This window comes from Schistocerca gregaria, chromosome 7 (genome assembly GCF_023897955.1).
Source record: "Schistocerca gregaria isolate iqSchGreg1 chromosome 7, iqSchGreg1.2, whole genome shotgun sequence".
Taxonomy (NCBI): Eukaryota; Metazoa; Arthropoda; class Insecta; order Orthoptera; family Acrididae; genus Schistocerca; species Schistocerca gregaria.
The window spans coordinates 131,195,582-131,216,950 of NC_064926.1; the positions used below are offsets into that span (position 1 = coordinate 131,195,582).

At 39.4% G+C, this 21,369-nt stretch overlaps 1 protein-coding gene across 3 annotated transcripts in view; it reads left to right on the top strand.

Annotated features, from left to right (window-relative positions):
- LOC126282033 (F-box/LRR-repeat protein 7-like) overlaps positions 1–21,369 on the top strand; it is a 241,728-nt gene that overhangs the window by 114,050 nt on the left and 106,309 nt on the right. For all 3 annotated transcript variants that reach the window (XM_049981442.1, XM_049981440.1, XM_049981443.1), the window contains exon 5: positions 18,355–18,540. In XM_049981442.1, the coding sequence (XP_049837399.1) occupies positions 18,355–18,540 (186 nt within the window). The remainder of the gene's footprint in view (positions 1–18,354; positions 18,541–21,369) is intronic.

The window sequence follows — 21,369 nt, forward strand, 5'->3', positions numbered from 1 at the left end:
ACCTAGATCATCCATCCATACTGCTACTGTGGACTGAAGAGGAAAAAATTTGTGATGTAGAGCATTGGAGACTGAACACACAGTAGAGTCCCGACTATCAGCCTAATGTGACAGAAGGTCAAGCTGGACACACACACACACACACACACACACACACACACACACACACACACACACACAAGCTTTATAAATTCTCTCTTCCACCCCAGCAATACTATTAGAAACACCCTTTTTAACAGCAAAACCCTGTTTTTTTAATCTTTGTCTGACTTCAGTAGGCACTGGAAGGCTTTTTCAATTACCATCCATTTTGGACTCTCAATTAAAACACAAAGGACCACACAAAATAATTTAGCAATGCATTCACTTTGGCCATCTGATATGCAACTAAAGAAACAAAGAATATGAAGCTGCAAAGAGAGTTACACTCTACACATGTTTGTTCATGTTTGTGAGCGTCTCCACGTATCTGTTTCTGAAGAGCATATTTTTTATTGTAATGACCTGGTATATTTTCTGCATTGTTTAGTCCTTAGGTACTTAGGCATAGTTTGGTAATCCTAAAAATTATGTAATATTAGTAATCGGATACAGACTATACATGTCATATTAAAATTTAAGATTTCAGACCGTTAGGCCAAGTGTGCATACTTGACAAACAATACTAAATAATCACTGGTACCACATGTCACATCACTCACATTCTTCACAAAATTAACTTCCATATCACTGGAGTCCCATTAGGAGAAATGGTTTAAGATAACTGCTGCTTCTTTATACCTCCTTTGGTTTTGTTTTTGCTTGTCTCAAGGGCCATAAAGTAAAAGATCGGCAAGAGAAATGTATGAGAAGGCAAAAGTTTTAGTGTAGACGATTGATGATTGACCTGGAGCTCACACTAGTTTGCACACAGTGTTGACAATATTTTTCAGTTTGTATTTTTTTGTTGTATAAATCCACGTTTTATTATTATTATTATTATTTCAAATATGTAGTTATAGTAAATAATAAAGCAAATAGTTTCTACCATAGACAGTGTTCTATATTAAAAACAAAGATTCCAAGACTTACCAAGCGGGAAAGCGCCGGCAGACAGGCACAATGAACAAAACACACACACAGAATTACTCGCTTTCGCAACCGATGGTTGCTTCTTCAGGAAGGAGAGGGAAAGACAAAAGGAAGTGGATTTTAAGGGAGAGGGTAAGGAGTCAAGGGGTCAAGGGGTCATTCCAATCCCGGGACCGGAAAGACTTCCCTTAGGGGAAAAAAAGACAGGTGTGCACACACACACACACACACACACACACACACACACACACACACACACAAAACCACCACCACCACCACCATCATTACAAAACTAGCTACTAGCAGAAATGTTGTACTGTTACCAATAAGACAAATTACTTTACATTCAAGTTCACTGGCACTGTAGACTGCAGTTATGCATCATATCCTAGACAGTGTTCTCGGTTTGTGATGGCAGAGCAAGATGATGACAGTGTTAGCAAGCTTGTGAATCCTGCAACTCATGTTCAATGCACCAGTGCGCTGCTGCTACCAGTTGAATCCAAAGTTGCCAGATAAAGATAGATTCCCTGCAGCATCAAATAGATGGCCATTTTTAAGATTGGCAGGAATTTTAAATCAAATAATGGACATTTTTATATTATTTTCAAGAATGGCCACATTAACTGTGGAGGCAATTTTTTGAAGAAAAATGTTCATCTTATTGTCGATCAAATATGGTAAGACACAAAGGAATATCTTTCATAGTACCATAAAGGTCAAAACCTATAGGGGAAGACAGAGACTGGGAAATAAACAACAAAGACACCAGGTGTTAGTGCTACACTGTCACTAAGAGGTTGGTACAGGGAAGAAATTTGTGGTAGGCCACATAAAAGCTGTCTCAGGATTCATTTGGGGGGAGGGAAGAAGGGGGGGGGGGGATTTGTTCACTTTTCAGGTTCCAACCGACAGCTGTGTGTTAGCACTAGGGTTCACTTTCTCCGCTTGCTAATTATCAACAGTGATACACCTAAGGTTACAAACCAGAACATATACGTGGCAGTAACAGGAGTTAATTTGGCCACTTGAGAAGGTACAACCATGCTCTGATTAGTGTGCATTGTAAACAGGTAATGGTAGCCTGCTGTTAACAGAAAGAAATTTATTGATGAGAAAGAGAGAATACAGACCAAAAAGATGATGGAACATGCAAGTAAAATGTTTCAGCTAAGCAAATTGATGGTGTAAAATTTATGGTAGATTTGACATGCAGAGATGAATGGAATTAAAGTATTTATCCCAAGAAAAATGCAGCAAGGTGCAAACAGTATATCAGTGTTGACAATGTGGAGAAATGTTTTGTTCCACAGGAATTTCTGTGATATTATGAACAGTGCAAGAAAATACCAATGTTGCTAGAACTTAACACCTTATGTTACACTGTACCAGACTTCAAAGCTAGCAACCTAACTCGGGCAAGGAGAGGGGTGGAGTCATGGATGGGGATTGGAGAACAGACTCAATGGTTTTAGTTAAAATGTGTGGTATCTTACACTGAAACTACTAACCGTAGTGTGCATTCCTTAAAGATTTGTCGTTGAGATGTATTGTCTTATGGTCTCTTAAAATTATTGTGAAATAGCAAGATAGCATAGTGTGTAAGGTAATAAACTAGTATTCTGAATTTCTTGGCTTCAGTCATACTACAAATTGAATTATTTTTCTTCTCTCATTTTCTTTATTCTCTCTTATTTCACATTCAATTGCAGCTGATAACCACTTTCATTGTGTTGGATATAAAATAATTGAAAAAGAGGGAAAATTCAATTTACTTCATATTCGATATGCAGCACTCGCACACATTTTTATTTATGATGTAAGGATTACAATTTTTAGAGTGATGTCATCATACAAACAGCAGTAAAGTGAACTGTTCTCACACCAAGAATGTTGTACAAATGACAACATGCCACGGGTGCATTTATTTATTTATTTTGTTCAATAAATTTAGAAGGAAACTCACACCATGAACATTCTGCAGTATTAGTTTCTCATATATAAGGTGTTTACACTCTGGGACTGCTGGGAAATCTGAGAAAAAAGTGGTAACTTTTTCACCCTGGAGAAACCAAGGAATTTTTGAGAATTCCAGGAATTTTTTTATTTACTGATTCTTAACAAGAACTTTACTTTAGCCCATTACAAAGAAAACGTGCCATTTACAGCAATAATGGACAGTGCACACACAAACATCTGGCGACAGCAAATATGTCAAAGGCCTCTGACAGAAAACTGGTTTTGATGATCATGTCACAGCTGTTTACATTTCTAACATGTTACAGGAAAATGTTGTGAATGGTGATATGAGCAGCATTACTTTCAAAGTAAATTTCCGTAAATTTCCTTTTATGCAGATTGAACTATGTCACATGTGAGAATGTGTGATAAATTTCTTAAATCATGGAGCATTTGAATCTCATTCAAAACACTTAATACTTTGAGGACAAGCCACTTAGAAAAATTTTGGGCCTAGAAGACCAGCGATTTTTGCTAGTATGTGAGAGCACTTTTGTTTTCGATTTATGTTAAGGGGGTAACACATGCTACCAAAGACCAAAATTATACATGGAAGATTAGCTTTCTTGTAGCTGTACAATTTGTGTAATAATTTAAACCATTAACTTTTTCTGTTTTTGTGTTCATGCTTCTTAAGTCCTGCTGTTGTTGACTGACATCATCACGTGTCCTTTGCTCTGAATATCACCTGTTATTGGCTGTCAAATCATGTGATGTGAGCTATGACTAGCTGGCGAAAGTGCGTCACAATCTAGATTTTAGTGCTTCAAAAATTACGATGCTCTATTTCGTAGATTTCATATTTATACTTTTGTATTACAAAAATATGCAGTGTACAAGTTGCCGGCCATCAAAGATGTTTGTAAAATTTGTTTTTTCTTGCTGGGTTTCATTTCCTGAACTGCTGGGAAGTCCTGCACTTGTGTATAAGAGTGTAACCATTCAAAAAGTTGGTAAGTTTTACATCTCCGAGAGAAAGTATAGTGTCACATGACACGAAAAAATGTACTTTCACCTGGGGTATAGAGCATTTCCACCTTGTATACACCCTGATGTATTATCTTTGCAGTCATAAACAAGCACCTAATTTTAATTCACTCTTGTACACCAATGCACTTCAAAGCCAACAGACATAAAAAATTATTATACACTAGCCATCAAACCTGTAACCTATAGCACATCAGTCTGATACTATATGCACTAGACAGTTTCACCATTGTTAGTGCGATTACTATTGCAATTGATGGTAGGTAAACTGACCTTGTCCAGTTATTGAGGGTGAAGTTTCTGTATGAAGGCTCACGAGCTGGCAGCTGAAGGTACCTTACCATTCAGTCCATTCTCTTGATTCACCCTCCGACACATGAAATCCATTTGTAAGGAAAATAGTTCTGTTTTTTCTTTTTTTTTTTAAATTGCTCCTAAACAAAGTTAGCATCTGTAAATGAGACAAAATAGTTTCTAAAATACAAGCAAACTACATTAGAATTTTAAAAAAGGCGTGAAACATAAGAATGAAAGTGATCAGTGGTTTATTTAGATAGAACTTGAATTCCTACATATTATTTTAAAAATAAATCTGGCTATGTGACAGTGTCCAAAGAGTAAAGTCAAACAAAAGTTGTGATCTACATTTAATTGTCTAATTGTAGTATGTGGCATCGCTTCACCTGTGAATACACCACTGTTAATGCCTGCCGTCCCTGCTTCTTGAGCCTAAACATGGGTGATGCCATCATGGCTGGGTAACCAGTTTACTTTGCCAGGTAACATCAGTCACCCATGCTGCCCTTAATGCATTCAGCTTGCAAGATCCCAATGCAGTCTCATGTTACACAGTTTTTTTTCCTCACTGTGAAACTCAGGTTGGCCATGCCATATTTCTTCCCCGGTTCCCCAATCAAGAGACCTCAGATAGCTAGACAAAGAAGAGAATACCGAAAGACGGAAGGGGGAAAGTGAAAACAGATGACTGGAGATATGGTATTACAAGGAGAAATTGAAACAAAGCACTTGGAGTGTATGACATGGTCTCAAATTATTAAGATTTTTTGGAAGACGTTAACCATAGCAAACCTGTTACACCCGGTGTGTAAGGTACATCAGACAGGTGAAATACTCTGACATCAGAAAGAATTTAATAAGTCATGATTGCAAAAACTAACACACATTCATTACAGAAGAATGGAAAAACTACTATAAGCTGACTTAAGAGAAGATCAGCTTGGGTTCCATAGAAAGGTGGTAGGAACATCCCAGATGATACTGACCTTGTGACTTATCTTAGAAGATAGGTTGAAGAAAGGCAAATCATCATTACAGTATTATGAAAAGAAAAGTAGCCACTCACCATATAGCAGAGATGCTGAGTTGCAGATAGGCACAACATGAAGACTATCACAAATAAAGCTTTTGGGTAGCAAGGCCTTCACCAAAGATAGACCACACACTCTCTCACACTTAAACACAACTCACACATACATGACTGCAGAAGCCACATTACGGGCAGCAGCACCAGTGCATGGTGGTAGTAGTGACTGGCTGGGGGTAAGGAAGAGGCTGGGGTGGGGAGGGGTATGGATAGTAGGATAGGGGTGGTGGACAGTGAAGTGCTGCAGGTTAGATGGAGAGTTGGTGAGAGGTACGGAGGGGACAGAAAAGGAAAGAAGTAAAAAGACTGGGTGTGATGGTAGGATGAGGTTTTCGTAGTGCTGTAATGGGAACAGGGAAGGGGCTGGAGTGGTGAGGACAATGACTTAACGAAGGTTTAGACCAGAATGGTTATGGGAACATAACTGTTCCCCACCTGTAAAATTCAGAATAGCTGGTGTTGATGAGAAGGATCCATGTGGCACAGGCTGTGAAGCAGTCATTTAAATGAATGATGTCATGTTTGGCAGTTTGCTCAGCAACAGGGTGGTCCACTTGTTTCTTGGCTGCAGTTTGCCAGTGGCCATTCATGTGGACAGACAGCTTGTTGGTTGTTACGCCCACATAGACTGCAGCGTAGTGGTTGGAGCTTAGCTGGTTTCACAGATAGCCATGCCTTTGATGGAATAGGTGATGTTCGTGGCTGGACTGGAGTAGGTGGTGGTGGGAGGATGTATGTGACAGGCTTGCATCTAGGTCTTCTTCGTGGGAAAGAGCCATGAGGTAAGTAATTTAGAACACCAGTTGTGTAGGGATGCTACGACTCTGCATCTCTGCTATATGGTGAGTGGCAACTTTCCTTTTCATAATATTGTTACAGTACATCCTGGATTTCCCAAATAATAATTAATAGCATTTGTTGATTTAGAGAAAGATTTTGAGTGTCGACTAGAATATGTTTCGAATTTTGAAGATGGCAGGGATGCAAGACGCGCAGAAAATTATCTACAACGTGTTAAAATCGGACTGTGGTTATGCAAGTTGAAGGTCATGAAAAAGAACCAATTTGTCGAAAAGAGTTTGAGAGGTTTCTGCCTATGCCCTGTGAAATTCAGTATATATATAAAATAGAAAGAAACTTCCACATGGGAAAAATATTAAAAACAAAGGTTCCAAGACTTACCAAGCGGGAAAGTGCCGGCAGACAGGCACAACAAAAAACACACACACACACACACACACACACACACACACACACACACACACACACACACACAATTACAAGCTCCCGCTACCGGCGGCTGCCTCGACAGGAAAGAGGGAAGGAGAAGGAAAGACGAAAGGATGCGGGTTTCAAGGGAGAGGGCAAGGAGCCACCCCAGTCCCGGGAGTGGAAAGACCCAACTTAGGGGGAAAAAAGGACAGGTATATACTCGTGCGTGCGTGCGTGCACACACACGTATCCATCCATACATATACAGACACAAGCAGACATATTTAAAGGCAAAGAGTTTGGGCAGAGATGTCAGTCGAGGGGGAAGTGCAGAGGCAAAGATGATGTTGAATGACCGGTGAGGTATGAGTGGCGGCAACTTGAAATTAGCGGAGATTGGGACCTGGTCCATAACAAGAAGAGAGGATATATTGAAGGGCAAGTTCCCATCTCCGGAGTTCGGTTAGGTTGGTGTTGGTGGGAAGTATCCAGATAACCCGGACGGTGTAACACTGTGCCAAGATGTGCTGGCCGTGCACCAAGGCATGTTTAGCCACAGGGCGATCCTCATTACCAACAAACACTGTCTGCCTGTCTCCATTCATGCGAATGGACAGTTTGTTGCTGGTCATTCCCACATAGAAAGCGTCACAGTGTAGGCAGGTCAGTTGGTAAATCACATGGGTGCTTTCACACGTGGCTCTGCCTTTGATTGTGTACACCTTCCGGGTTACAGGACTGGAGTAGGTGGTGGTGGGGGGGTGCATAGGACAGGTTTTACACCGGGAGGGGTTGCAAGGGTAGGAGCCAGAGGGTAGGGAAGGTGGTTTGGGGATTTCATAGGGATGAACCAGGAGGTTACGAAGGTTAGGTGGATGGTGGAAAGACACTTGGTGGAGTGGGGAGGATTTCATGAAGGATGGATCTCATTTCGGGGCAGGATTTTAGGAAGTCATATCCCTGCTGGAGAGCCACATTCAGTGTCTGATCCAGTCCCGGGAATTATCCTGTCACAAGTGGGGCACTTTTAGGGTTCTTCTTCTCACAGAAGAAATCCTCCCCACTCCACCAAGAGTGTCTTTCCGCTGTCCACCTAACCTTCGTAACCTCTAAGGATTATTTCTTCATTTAACTTACTGAAATATTCCCATCCAAAACCAATTAACAAAGGTGGAGGCATTACTTTTCTTTCAACCCTTGTAAATAAACATAACCCCTGCTTTTGAAGTCATTTCCTAAGCTAATCCCCCCAGTGTCACCTACCTCAGCTGAACTACATTCTAAGGGCCTCATTTCAATTTTGTTGATGTTCACTCTTTTCAAGAGTACTCATTCCATTCAACTGATCTTATAAGGCCCATGCTGTCTTTGACCCAGAACAACCGGGAGATCTGGGAAAAACCCGGAAATTTTTTCATCTGGGAGAAAACTGGGAAAACCCCCGGATATTTTTAGAATGCCGGGAATTTTTCATTGTTTTGGTTTTCAGTTAAATTTTTGAATTTTTGACTGGTAAGAACTGATACTCTAACAAAGGATATTACTGTATCCAGCTACTGCAGAATAATACTTCAACAAAAAAACAAAAATGAGAGAAAAAATGGAAATAACTTAAATAGCAAAGGAAATGCACCATATACGACGACACACAGTGCTCATGCAAGTGTCTGCCAATTGAAAATCTATCAAAGGCTTTAGGAAGACTATGAAGTGCTTCATAACAACAAATTGCCTCCAATGAGTGTGAAGTCGCAATTGTTTACATTCGATCTGATTTAGCAGTTACGCACGGGCTCATGCGAATGTGCAGTTGAGTCATGTTTTAGTAGTAGATTCTCCCGCTTCTGGCAACAGGAATGTGACTGTTGGCTGTGTAAGCAGTCGCAGCAAGCAGCTAGATGCTACCGGGAAAAGAGGGCGCCAAATTCATTTTCTTGAGGAAAACAACTTGTTTCACAAAGCACCTAGCATCCAGCGCACGTTTGGCTATCGATTATTCATATCATTTTTGGTTTTTGAACATTTTTGAACACGTTTTAAGTTGATTTCTGAATGAATCATAAGCTGACTTTTGAATGCAAGCATAGTGCATGTGATGTCTCTGTCAGGAGAATCCTCGTCGCATCTAGAAATAAACTTTCCGCAAACAAAAGGGGACGGGGCTATACGAGCTGAGAGAGTAAAGCCGAACAGATGAATGCCAATCGCTGTCTGATTATGTGGTTGACTGGGTTTGCAAATGATCAGCGTTGTTATAATAACTAGCAAAATCCATAGATTCAGACTACCAGAGTGGAAATAAACGACTGACAGAAATAACAGGTGAGAAAGGTTACATATTACCTTTGCAGTGTATCCAAGAAAACAAAATTTTGACAGAAAATTTTTGGTCAGATCGCTACGCTAGTAAGGACCATTAGTCCAGTCCCCGGCTAGCAGCTTGGAAGTAACACGGAAAACGTGTTGTTCGAACACGTAATAACGCCTAACCGGAAAATAATCACGGGATAACTAAACCTGTGATTCTGGTAGGGTATTTGAAGTTAATCGGCAAACAAATTTTGACAGTTGCAGCTGTAGCTACAGAATCGGTGATGACAAGATTGTCTGTTAGGTCGAGGAAGGAGAAGAAACGGGGACATCGCACAAATTATGAAGAATAAGACGATTCCAATTTTATATAAAAATTTCATAGTACTACTTTTCGATCTCATGCTTGAGAAGCTAGGCACATGAAAGAAATGTGAAACTATTTCCTAACATAAAGCTTTTTGCTTGTAGTAGGCCTAATAGGCATTTGATATTGGTACTTATTGGATTATATTCTGTCGTGTTATAAAAATGACCATTGTGCCAAAACAGCCTGGTTTATTTGATGCATGTTACAATATTAGAAAGCCTATTTTGTTTCATCTAGCAGACAGTTACAAAATAGACGTAATCAGATCAAGAAACCACACCAGTCTTGGGTAATATTTGTATTAACAGCTTTTTCAGTGTTAGATAATGACATTTCGATTTTTCATGTAGCAAAATGTTTGATGAACTTTGATGAGGTAAATAGATTCTTCTGCAGAAAGGAAAGCACGCATGTAAAGCTGTTGCGAGATTAGAGAGAGAAAACTGCTAGGAGCTAAGGTTGGAAGAAATGTGTAATTTCTTGTTTATCTCTTGTCAGTATTGGTTTTACATATCCTACATTTAATTTTATGTCACACAAAACACTGAATTATTAGCTATTAGGCAATAAAGAGTTTAAATTTTCTGAGGAGTTCTCGTTCTCTCAATTGTGAATAATCCTATGCGCTATTAATTGTGAGATATTTTTTTTTTAAGAGTGGCAGGCTGTCAAAACTGCCGACTGGGCAGGAGAGGCACCACAGGACATTTCAATTTCCATTCTCCTGAATATAGTTTGGATATGTGGTAGAAAAATGCTTTATGAAGAGGTGTGGCACTGCTCTTTGGCATACTTAAGACCAAATAATATGTTGTACATTTCCTCGAATACATATGTTTTATGTTTCATACTTTTCAGAAAGATGTGTGCTACAAGATGAACATAATTTGAAAAGTCAATTTTTTTTAAATATTGACCTGGTTCACAAATGTAGATCCGGGGTTGATGTGCAGAGCAGTCTGAGCTATAGTGCGTAGTCTCCACATGACCTGTGTTTACATTAATGTTTTTGCTGTTTCCCCTTCATTTACTCTCACTTCAAATGAAAACAAAACGGATATCTGTGGCCGGGAGCTATCAAGTGAATTAAAACACATTCACATAATTACGGAAGGCTGAAATATGTCATTAGTTTCAGATTTTATTTAATTTCCACCTTTCTGACTGTCGAGCATAAGTCCCCTTGCGGAACAATGAAGTTATTTTTGTCCATTTGCTAAAGAAATTAGGCTTTTGTTAACCTTTCCGCAGAGGCAGTCCATGTATTTGAAACGAAATGTTTAATTCCACAGTACTGGCTAGTTTCAACTGTTCACTGCATTTCAAGTGCATGTGTACGTTTTCTAGCACGTATGGCATTATGCCATAATAAAGACCCAAATATGATATAATACAGTACTGGTGCTCCAAGAAAATTTAAATCTCGAAAACCACACTGAAAAGCTTAATATCAGGTCGAGGTCTATTTCATTAGGAATCTGGACATACAAATGTGCCCTTTAAGTATGCAATTTAAATGTGCACATTTTAATATGGTTCAAGAAATTCTGATGCTCTTACAGTATCCTCTGATGTCTTGTTTCTTTTATGACATAATGTATGGTCTTTCAATGTTTTACACGCACGTGCATATGGGCTTCCTACATCATGATAGCTATCAAAGCGTGGTGTCTCCTGTTATGTGCACTCTCTGGCAACTGCTGAAATTAACCTGTTTCTAACAGGTCGCGGAAAAATATTGCGAATGGTGGTTTGAAAAGTGTTACTTTTCAAAGTAAATATCCTTTTACATAAGTTGAGCAATGTGCAAGAATGTACCATGAATTTATTAAATCACAGAGTGCTTGACTCTCATTTAAAAATCAACTCTTTGATGACGAGCCATTTAGAAGAATTTTGAAGACTGAAGATTAGACATTTATGTCATTATTAAAAAATTTACTGGCAAATTTGTTTAATAGGGCTTAAAGTGTAACACACACAAAAAATATGAGAAAGCTTAGCTTCTTTTGCAGCTTGAGACCAATATTATATGTGAAAGCTTTGCTTTTCTCGTAGCAACACTATGTATGTTAATTTAAACTATTAATTTTCCCTATTTGTGTGTTTGTGCTACTTAAGTGATGTTGCTGCTGGCTGACTACATCACGTGACCTGTGCTCCGAATATCTGCTGTTATCGGCCGGCGAGATCAGGTGACATGAGCTACGAATGGCTTATAAAAGCACATCGAAATCTTGATTTCAATGATTCGGAAAGTAACATGTGGTGTTTGGTGGAATTCCAATGTGTGCTGTTGTAATATGAAAATACGCAGCGTACATTTTGCTGCACATAAAAGATATTTCCAAACGTGTCTTTTTCCCTGAGTTTCATTTTCTAAAGTGCCGGAAAATTGTAGGCCCGTGTATAAAACCATAACCATTCAAAGGATTGATGTTGTTGTTGTGGTCTTCAGTCCTGAGACTGGTTTGATGCAGCTCTCCATGCTACTCTATCCTGTGCAAGCTTCATCATCTCCCAGTACGTACTGCAACCTATATCCTTCTTGATTGATAAGGGAAATATACTGTCACCTGGGAAAAAGTGTATTTTTAACTGGGAAAAATCCCTGATATTTTTTCCTTGTCCACGTATACACCCTGTTTAATTACCAATATTCACTTTTCCACATAAGCACAAGCCAATTGCATGTGTTTCTGCCAATTATGAACAAGTTTTCTGAAGCTGGCACGGTGGAAGTAGACACTCTGTTTCCACAACCACAGTCTCACAGACAATACTCTAAATTACAGACCCATATCATTGACATCGATGTGCAGCAGGATTTTGGAACATTTATTGTGTTCAAACATGAACCATCTCGAAGAGAATGGTTTGTTGACACACTGTCAACATGGATTTAGAAAATATTGTTCTAGTGAAACAGAACACTCAGCGATGTGTTGAGTGCTGTTGACACTGTACCACACAAGCAGCTTGTAATGAAATTGCGTGCTTATGGAATGCCGTCTCAGTTATGTGACTGGATGTGTGATTTCCTGTCAGAGAGGTCACAGTTCAACGTAATTGACAGAAAATCATCCAGTAAAACACATGCGATTTCTTGCGTTTCCCAAGGTTGCTGTTCGTATCTATATTAATAATTTAGGAGACAATCTTGACAGCCGCCTTAGATTGTTCGCAGATGATGCTGTCGTTTATTGTCTAGTAAAGTCATCAGAAGAATAAAGAAAATTGCAAAATGATTTAGAAAAGGTATCTCTGTGGAATAAAAATTGGCAATTGACCCTAAATAATGAAATTTGAGAGATTGTCCCCATCAGTGCAGAAAGGAAGTTAAACTTCATTTACATGATAAATCAGTCAAATCTAAAGACCATAAATTCAACTAAGTACATAGGAATTACAATTAGGAACAGCTTAAACTGGAAGGAACACACAGAAAATTTTGTGGGGGAAAGCTAACCAAAGACTGTTTTATTGGCAGGACATTTGGAAAATAACAGATCTACTAAAGAGGCTGCCTTCACTATGCTTGTCTGTCCTCTCTTAGAATACTGCCATGTGGTGTAGGGTCCTTATCAGGTAGGGTTGAGGAAATTCAAAGAAGGGCAGCATGTTTTGTATTACCACGAAATAGGGAAGTGTGTGTCACTGAAATGATACGGGATTTGGAGTGGACATCATCAAAAAAAAAGGGAATTTTTCATTGTGGTGGAATGGTCTCACAAAATTTCAATTACCTACTTCCTCCTCTGAATGTAAAAATATTTTGTTGATGCCGACCTACATGGGCAGAAACGATCATCATAATAAAATACGGAAAACCAGAGCTAGCACGGAAAGTTATAGGTGTTCTTTTTTTTCTGCACACTGTACGAGATTGGAAGAATATAAAATTATTGTAAAGATGGTTCGCCGGCCGGGGTGGCCGAGCGGTTCTAGGTGCTACAGTCTGGAACCGCGCGACCGCTATGGTCGCAGGTTCGAATTCTGCCTCGGGCATGGATGTGTGTGATGTCCTTGGGTTACTTAGGTTTAAGTAGTTCTAAGTTCTAGGGGACTGATGACCTCAGAAGTCAAGTCCCATAGTGCTCAGGGCCATTTTTGTAAAGGTGGTTCAGTAGTAGTAGTAGTAGTAGTAGTAGTAGTTGTTGTTGTTGTTGTTGTTGTGCAGATATGAAGTGGCTTTCACAGAATACACTGATGTGGTGAGCTGCATTAAACAAGTAATCAGACTGGAAGGAAGAAGGGTCAGTGACAGTGATGACCACCAGCTCTAGTTCAGTTAGTTCACAGTGTGAAATAACAATTGTGTTGACAAGACTTTAAAATCAAACCTAGAGCTTCATATTTTCAGTTGTACCAACTTTGAGGTCAGGTTTTTAAATTGTTTTACATAGATAAGGGCACTTACAGTTAAACATGGAATCTGAAACACACATCATTTGTGGCGAATTCTCACATCATTGAGAGCTGAAGGCTAGGTTAAAACGAAGACTGAAAGGTCTGTGGCCCTACTTAAGATTTGCTCCTGTGACCTCGTAGTAACCAGGCAAGCACTTTACTGCTAGACCCTCAGGCCTGACATGTATCTAAGTTGTTCATCTGCATGTCGTGAGTGGTGTAACTCAAGGTGCACAAATTACTCAGACTATACTGATCCGGTATTTCAGAATGAGGGTACTTCGTAACTTCCAATAAACTGTAGGCATACACGTAATTCCAAATCTTTTCTAAACTTCGTTTTGATACAGTGCCACAAAATAATGAAAGGAAAAACGTTTATTGTGTACTAAATTTTCGCTGCTTAAGCTATAAAACTTCAATATGAGACGCAATGTTTTAATTTATTACTTATGTGCTACTAACTCTATATGCAACACATTTTGCAGACAATATTGACATATGCTGCTGGACATTCCTCCAAATCGTATTATAAACATTGTGATGCATAGAAAACTAGCTTTTCTTGAATTGAAGGATAGATTATCTGTACTATACTCAACCAGTACCTGATAATGAGAGCACTTAGTGACTTACAATAAATATTTAAACATAAATTCATATGTTTGCTTTTCATTAGTCTGTGGTTCAATAAGCTGAAACCATTTAGTTGCTGTATAAGTGCATAGAGCTTTTCCGTAAGTTTATTGAATGCAACAGGTATGAATAACAGAGACTTTAATCATCAGTAATATATTCCTGTTCAATATTTTTTTGATTCCACGACTGTAGGAATCATATGGTTTTGAAATGGAGAATTTGTCAAGCCATGCGCTGAGTGCATTTTCATCCAGAAAGGAAGTTCCTGGAAGCTTGTCCGATAGAGTGGGAAAGGTGAAAGTCTGAGGGTGCAGGGTAAGGTGAATAAGGTGGGTGCAGAATGACATCCCAACCCAACTCCTGTATAGGGTGTTTCAACAGTATAGCAGAATGCGGGCAGGCGTTAATATGGAGTAGCATTACTTCACACAGTCTTGCTGGTCGTTGTTCTTGGATAGTGTCTACAAGATGTCTGATTTGTTGACAATAAATGTCAGCAGATGTGGTTACATCTTGGGGAAGCAATTTGTAGTACACCACACCATTGCTGTTCCACCAGCTGCAAAACATTGTCTTTCATGGATGCATGCAGCTCTTCATACAGAAGGTTGCTGCTTGGTCTGGACTCAGCCATACATTTCTTTTCCTTCTGTCAGCATAAAGACAATATTTCTCATCACCAATAAAATACAGGGTAGAAATGGTCAGTGTTGTTCATGAGCCAATTGACAAGTTAGCAGTGATGCGCACACACACACACACACACACACACACACACACACACACAGATTTTTGAACCATCCCCCATTGCGTGCAAGTGTCACATACTACACATTTGCCATTTCTCAAGTAATTTGATGTAGATGATTGTGGATTAATGTGTTTAAATGTTCATCAAACTTCACTGAATGTAGTCACTAATGTCAAAATGATCCTCCTTAAAATGACATCTACACCATGTGATCAAAAGTATCTGGACACCTGACTGAAAATGACTTAAAATTTCGTGGCACCCTCCATCTGTAATACTGGAATTCACTGTGGTGTTGGCCCAAACTTAGCCTTGAATACAGCTTCCACTCTCATAGGTACACATTGCCAGATGCTGGAAGGTTTCTTGGGAAATAGCAGGCCATTCTTCACAGAGTGCTGCACCGTGGAGAGGTACCGATGTCGGTTGGTGAGGCCTGGCATGAAGTTGGTGTTCCAAAGGATTCAGGCCAGGACTCTGTTAAGGCCAGTCCATTACAGGGATATTATTGTCATGTAACCACTCCGCCACAGGCCGTGCATTATGAGCAGGTGCTCGATCATGTTGAAAGATGCAGTCACCATCCCCGAATTGCTCTTAAACAGTGGGATGCAAAAAGGTGCTTAAAACATCAACATAGGCCTGTGCTGTGATGGTGCTATGCAAAGCAACAAGGGGTGCAAGCCTCCTCCATGAAAAACACAACACAACGCCACCACATCATACCGCCACAGTCTCAGATTTTTACTGTTGGCACTACACATGCTGGCAGATGACATTCACTGGACATTCTCCATACCCACACCCTCCATCTGATAGCCACATTGTGTATAGTGATTCATCACTCCACACAACATTTTTGCACTCTTCAATTGTCCAACGTTTACACTATGGGAGGTGTCGTTTGGGATTTACCGGCATGATGTGTGGCTTGTGAGCAGCCGCTCAAGCATGAAATCCAAGTTTTCTCACCTCCCATCTAACTGTCATTTTACTTGCAGTGGATCCTGATTACTGTGTGAGGGTCTGGACAGATGTCTGCCTATTGCACATTACGACCCTCTTCAACCGTCGGTGGTCTCTCGTCAGTTAACAGACAAGGTTGGCCTGTAAGCTTTTGTGCTGTATTTGTCCCTTCATGCTTCCACTTCACTATCGCATCTGAAACAGTGGACCTAGGGATGTACAGGAGTGTGGAAATCTTGCTTACAGACGTGTGACACAAATGACACCCAATCAGCTGACCACATTCGAAGTCCGTGAATTCTGCGGAGTGCCCCATTCTGCTCTCTCATGATGTCTAATAACTACTAAGGTCTCAGTAGGTGGCAGCACAATGCACCTAATGTTTTCAGGGTTATCTGGGTAGTTTTGAATATGTGGTGTATTTTCTTGGTTTGCTTTGTCCAATGGCATTGTCCTTATACATGGCGTAAATGTTTCTGGTTGCCCCCTAATGAACTCTCAGAAGAATGTCAGAAGTGTTCAGATTTCTCCATTTTGAACTCTGTTTTCTAGTGACCAAAGCTCCACTCATTGTCTCCAAATCACAATACATAAATTTATGTAAATTCAAACAGCAACTGTGAAGGACACACAAAAAATGAGAAACGCATAGCAACCACAATACCAACATGCAAAACATAAACACTATGAACTTATGCACCAACATAATCATAAAACCAACATAATTAGGGACACACACACACACACACACACACACACACACACACACACAGTGTTTCAGAATGTCGTACTCACAGCAATGTAAAATAGATCTCTTACTTTCCTAGTTCACAACAAAATTTATTTGGTTTAAAGTCCAGATCCACACTAATATTGTAAATGCGAAAGTTACTCTGTCACACTTTCATGGCTAAACTGACGATGAACAGATTTTGGTGAAATTTGGTGTGGAGATAGGTTGAACCCTGAGGAAGATTACATGCTACAATCCAACAGTAAGCACAGGAATTATATTTAAAATTACTATGATATGCCCCAAAACCGTAAGTCCAACTTTACAAATAAATGAAATGGAACCCAAATTCAGAAGAATAAGAATTGCTGTTGCAGTGGCCTCCTCATGGAATAGCTGCATCAATACTCAGTGGTAACTGAACAGTGCATTCAGTACTTAAGCTGCCATTGAACTTAGATCATGAAGAAACAATTTTTTATAACATCAATAAAAAACTGTGATTGCCAGGAGATGTTGCAATAGTGTAAGATGTTCGTTTGGGACTAATGTACAGTGTCCTCTACAAGAGTAACTGAAGCATTAAATCGTACTGTGCAAGATATTAAAATCATTAGCTCATAATACATCCATCCATCCCTCCTAACTAATTTGGTTGCTTTTAGACACACTCTGTAATAACTAAAGGCAAACTGGCAGCTGAAGTACATGCAAGTTTAAAGGCATCTTCCTTATGGCAACATGTCAGAAAATTTACACACAGAAGTGCACAATGACACACAATCTGGACAATATGCAGATGCTCTTCTGAAAATCAGCAAAGATCTTAGTGATGGTACGATTACATCGTGAACTCTGTAATATTGTTCACTGTACTGAAGACTAGGCGAGCAAAGATTATCCTTAACTGCAAGTATATATGGGAAGTAAAGAATGATTGTGTGAAAGGGCAAGTTTTGCACTGCCTAATGAACAGATAAATGAAAAAGTAATGCCACAAGTAGGAGGAGATACTACAGAATGTATCTCTGTCAATAATATTACAGACACTGTACAAGTCACCTCTTATGCTATAGAGTTTATTAAGTCTTTGGAATTATCAGGTGTGATTTTTCATAAACTGAGGTGTTGCAGTCCTGTTAATGAGAAATCTTGATGTGACCAGTTTGCATAACTATATGTGCTTATGAAGTGCACATCTGTACCAAAATACTGTTAGGGCTACTATCATAAGCATTCAGCTAAAGGAGAAAGTATTTTGATTACACTCGTCCCCATTGTACTGATGGAGTTGCCTTTTCAGTTTGAAAGACTGCAATGCCCGCTGAAAATTGCTTTTGGAATGACTGTAAATAAAGCCCAAGGGCAAACATTCAAAGTTGCTGGTGCGCATTTAGAGAAAGTGTGTCCAAAATCAATGTCACACATTCTGGCCTACCACTTCACATGCATTTGTGCATGAATCTGACAATAATTTGTAACTACATTCTTTTGTTACACAGGTGCATCGTTCCTGTGCTCAGGTGGCATGCCAACATGTTGGAATATCTCTATCTGTCGTATTATGATATTGATGAAGTGGAAGCTATGGTAGCATTCCACGTATTGGGGAAGCTTCACAACCTGCGGGTACTGTGCTTGACTGCTGGGCACAAGCCAGTGTCTCATCTGATTGCTCTGCCATTCAGGTGAGTAGTGACAACTGTCAGCTGAGTTTCAAACTGTTATCTGCATTTGGACCTGTGTGATCAGCATCCATATCATTGTATAGTAAGTTTTTATAAACTGCAATTCTTTCTGTACATCAGAAGTCTTCTGAGAGACTTATTAATAGTTTTAATTATTATTTTCTGGGGTCTGTGTACTCAATTTTTTAATTTTGTTGAAAGTTAAAGTGTGACCATACCCAGTGTCAGTCACATCACAGTAAAACTTACTTGTTTCTGTATCTAGTCCTGTTGCACAGTTTTTCTTTGTGTTTAATTTCAATAAAATGTAAGTAGTGGGTAAGAGGAGAGAATGGGCAGAGACAAAGGGATTTGGCCTACATTAAAGTACTATATGTATGAAATGAGGCATGAAATGTTTCTAGCTACCTAGTTCAGGCTACTTTTCAGAGTTGCCCACCAACCTATTTCCAGCTTCTTTTCAACATATAATTAAGGTCAAAAGATGGAAGTAGATACTGTGAATAAGAGACTTTTTTTTTAGAAATTTTCACAGGATAATAAATAAGAAAACAAATCCTTGTATAAAATCTTGATTGATTTATGCATTAACGTTTTCACTTGGAAAACAATTATTTCTTTACCTTTGTTTAGTGTGGCTTTAATAGTATCCAGCTTAATTTTTAACTTTTATTATAAATCTGTGTCCAGATCGTTTAATTCATTTTCCAGCCAATTATTCGATAAATAAAAGGTAGGTATGTTCTTGACTTTGAATATTCATCTAATTTTTTTCTTATAAGCTATCTTCTTCATCCCATTAACAAGTAGCTCCATTTGTTCTTGCAATTCTTCTAGCACAGAGCATTTGGGGATTTTAGTTTTGCATTTTATTCCCAACATTATACCCTTATTACATAGTTCCACTCTTCTCCTCCACAGGCTTGCAGAATTTCCTTGTAGAACCTTAAGTTCACAACTTTTGTAAACAACTGACCATTATTCCATTGGTTTTGAACTCTGCAAGTGACACAGTCTCCAGTTCACCACATTTAGTTACAAATGTCTATAGAAGTTTATAAACAATTTTTTTTTTGTGTACCTCTAGTATAGTAAACCACCTCAATTGCATCATTTTCTGTGAGTACTCCAATGTGTAGTCACTTTCTATAGGTATTTACAGAAAATGCTGATATCTTGAGTTCCCCAGTCATATACAAATCTTCGATACACTGTGATGAAAGTAATTTGTAAGCCTTTCTTGCATATCTGCAGTGGCCTGTTTTACAGTATCAGGTTACAGTCTTCATTGTAGTAGTTATTTTTGTCAATACACATAACTGCCCTTAAAGGATTAAGTAGTTCTAAGTTCTAGGGGACTGATGACCTCAGATGTTAAGTCCCATAATGCTTAGAGCAATTTTTTTACTTCTAGGCCAGTCTGTCTTCATGTTTTGTAGCAGCCCTTGTAGACAAATTGTGCAACACTGTTCAATACAACACAGCGGCTCTTTTGACAGCTCGTCAGTAGTTCACATCATATACACCAAAGAGCCAAACAAACTGGTATACTTGCCTAACAACATGTAGGCCATCCAAGAGCATAAAGAAGTGCTGCAACATGACACGGCATGGACTCGACTAATGTCTGAAGTAGTGCTGTAGGTAATTGATACCATGAATCCTGCAGGCCTGTCCATAAATTCCCAAGAGTACGAGGAGGCGGAGATATCTTCTGAACAGCAAGTTGCGAGGCGTCCCAGATACGCTCAATAATGTTCATGTCTTGGAGTTTGGTGTCTAGCGGAAGTCTTTGAACTCGGAGCCACTCCATAGCAATTCATGTGTAGGGTGTCTCATTGTCCTGCTGGAGTTGCCAAAGTCCGTTGTCCGTTGGAATGCACAATGGACATGAATGGATGCAGGTGACCAGACAGGATGCTTACGTACGTGTCACCTGTCAGTTGTATCTATATGTATTAGAAGTCCGATATCTACGTGCCCCACACCATTACAGAGCCTCCACCACCTTGAGCAGTTCTCTGCTGGCATGCAAGACCCATGGATTCATGAGGTTCTGTTCATACCCGTACATGTCCATCTGCTTGATACAATTTGAAATAAGACTCGTCTGACCAGATGACATAGTTCCAGTTATAAACAGTCCAATGTTGGTGTTCACAGGCTCAGGCGAGGCATAAAGCTTTGTATAGTGCAGTCATCAAGTGTACACAAGTGGATCTTCAAGTCCAAAAGCCCATACTGATGATCTTTTGTTGAATTGTTTGCATGCTGGCACAGCATTGAAGTCTTCAGAAATTTGTAGAAAGATTGCACTCCGTCACGTTGAACGATTCTCTTCAGGCATAATTCTTGCAGGATCTTTTTCTGGCCACGTTGATGTCAGAGATTTGACGTTTTACCAGATTCCTGATATTCACGGTACACTAATGAAATGGTGGCACGGGAAAATGCCCACTTCATCGCTATCTTGGAGATTCTGTGCCCCATCACTCATGTGCCAACTATAACATTACATGCAAACTCACTCAAATCTTGATAACCTGCCATTGTAGCAATCAAACAACTGTGCCAGGCTCTTTCTGTCTTGTATAGGTGTCGCGGACAGCAGCGCCATATTGTTTGCATATCTCTGTATTTGAATATAAATACCAATACCAGGTTCTTTGGCGCTTCATTATAAATGACAAGGGGAAGGCCTCAGACATAGCAAACAGATTCGGCGGATATTTGGCAGAGCTATCTTCCATACAATGTAAAATGAAATATTCTTAATATGATATTTTAGCTCAAACACCCCCCCCTCCCCTTTCCATTTTTGAGAAAGCC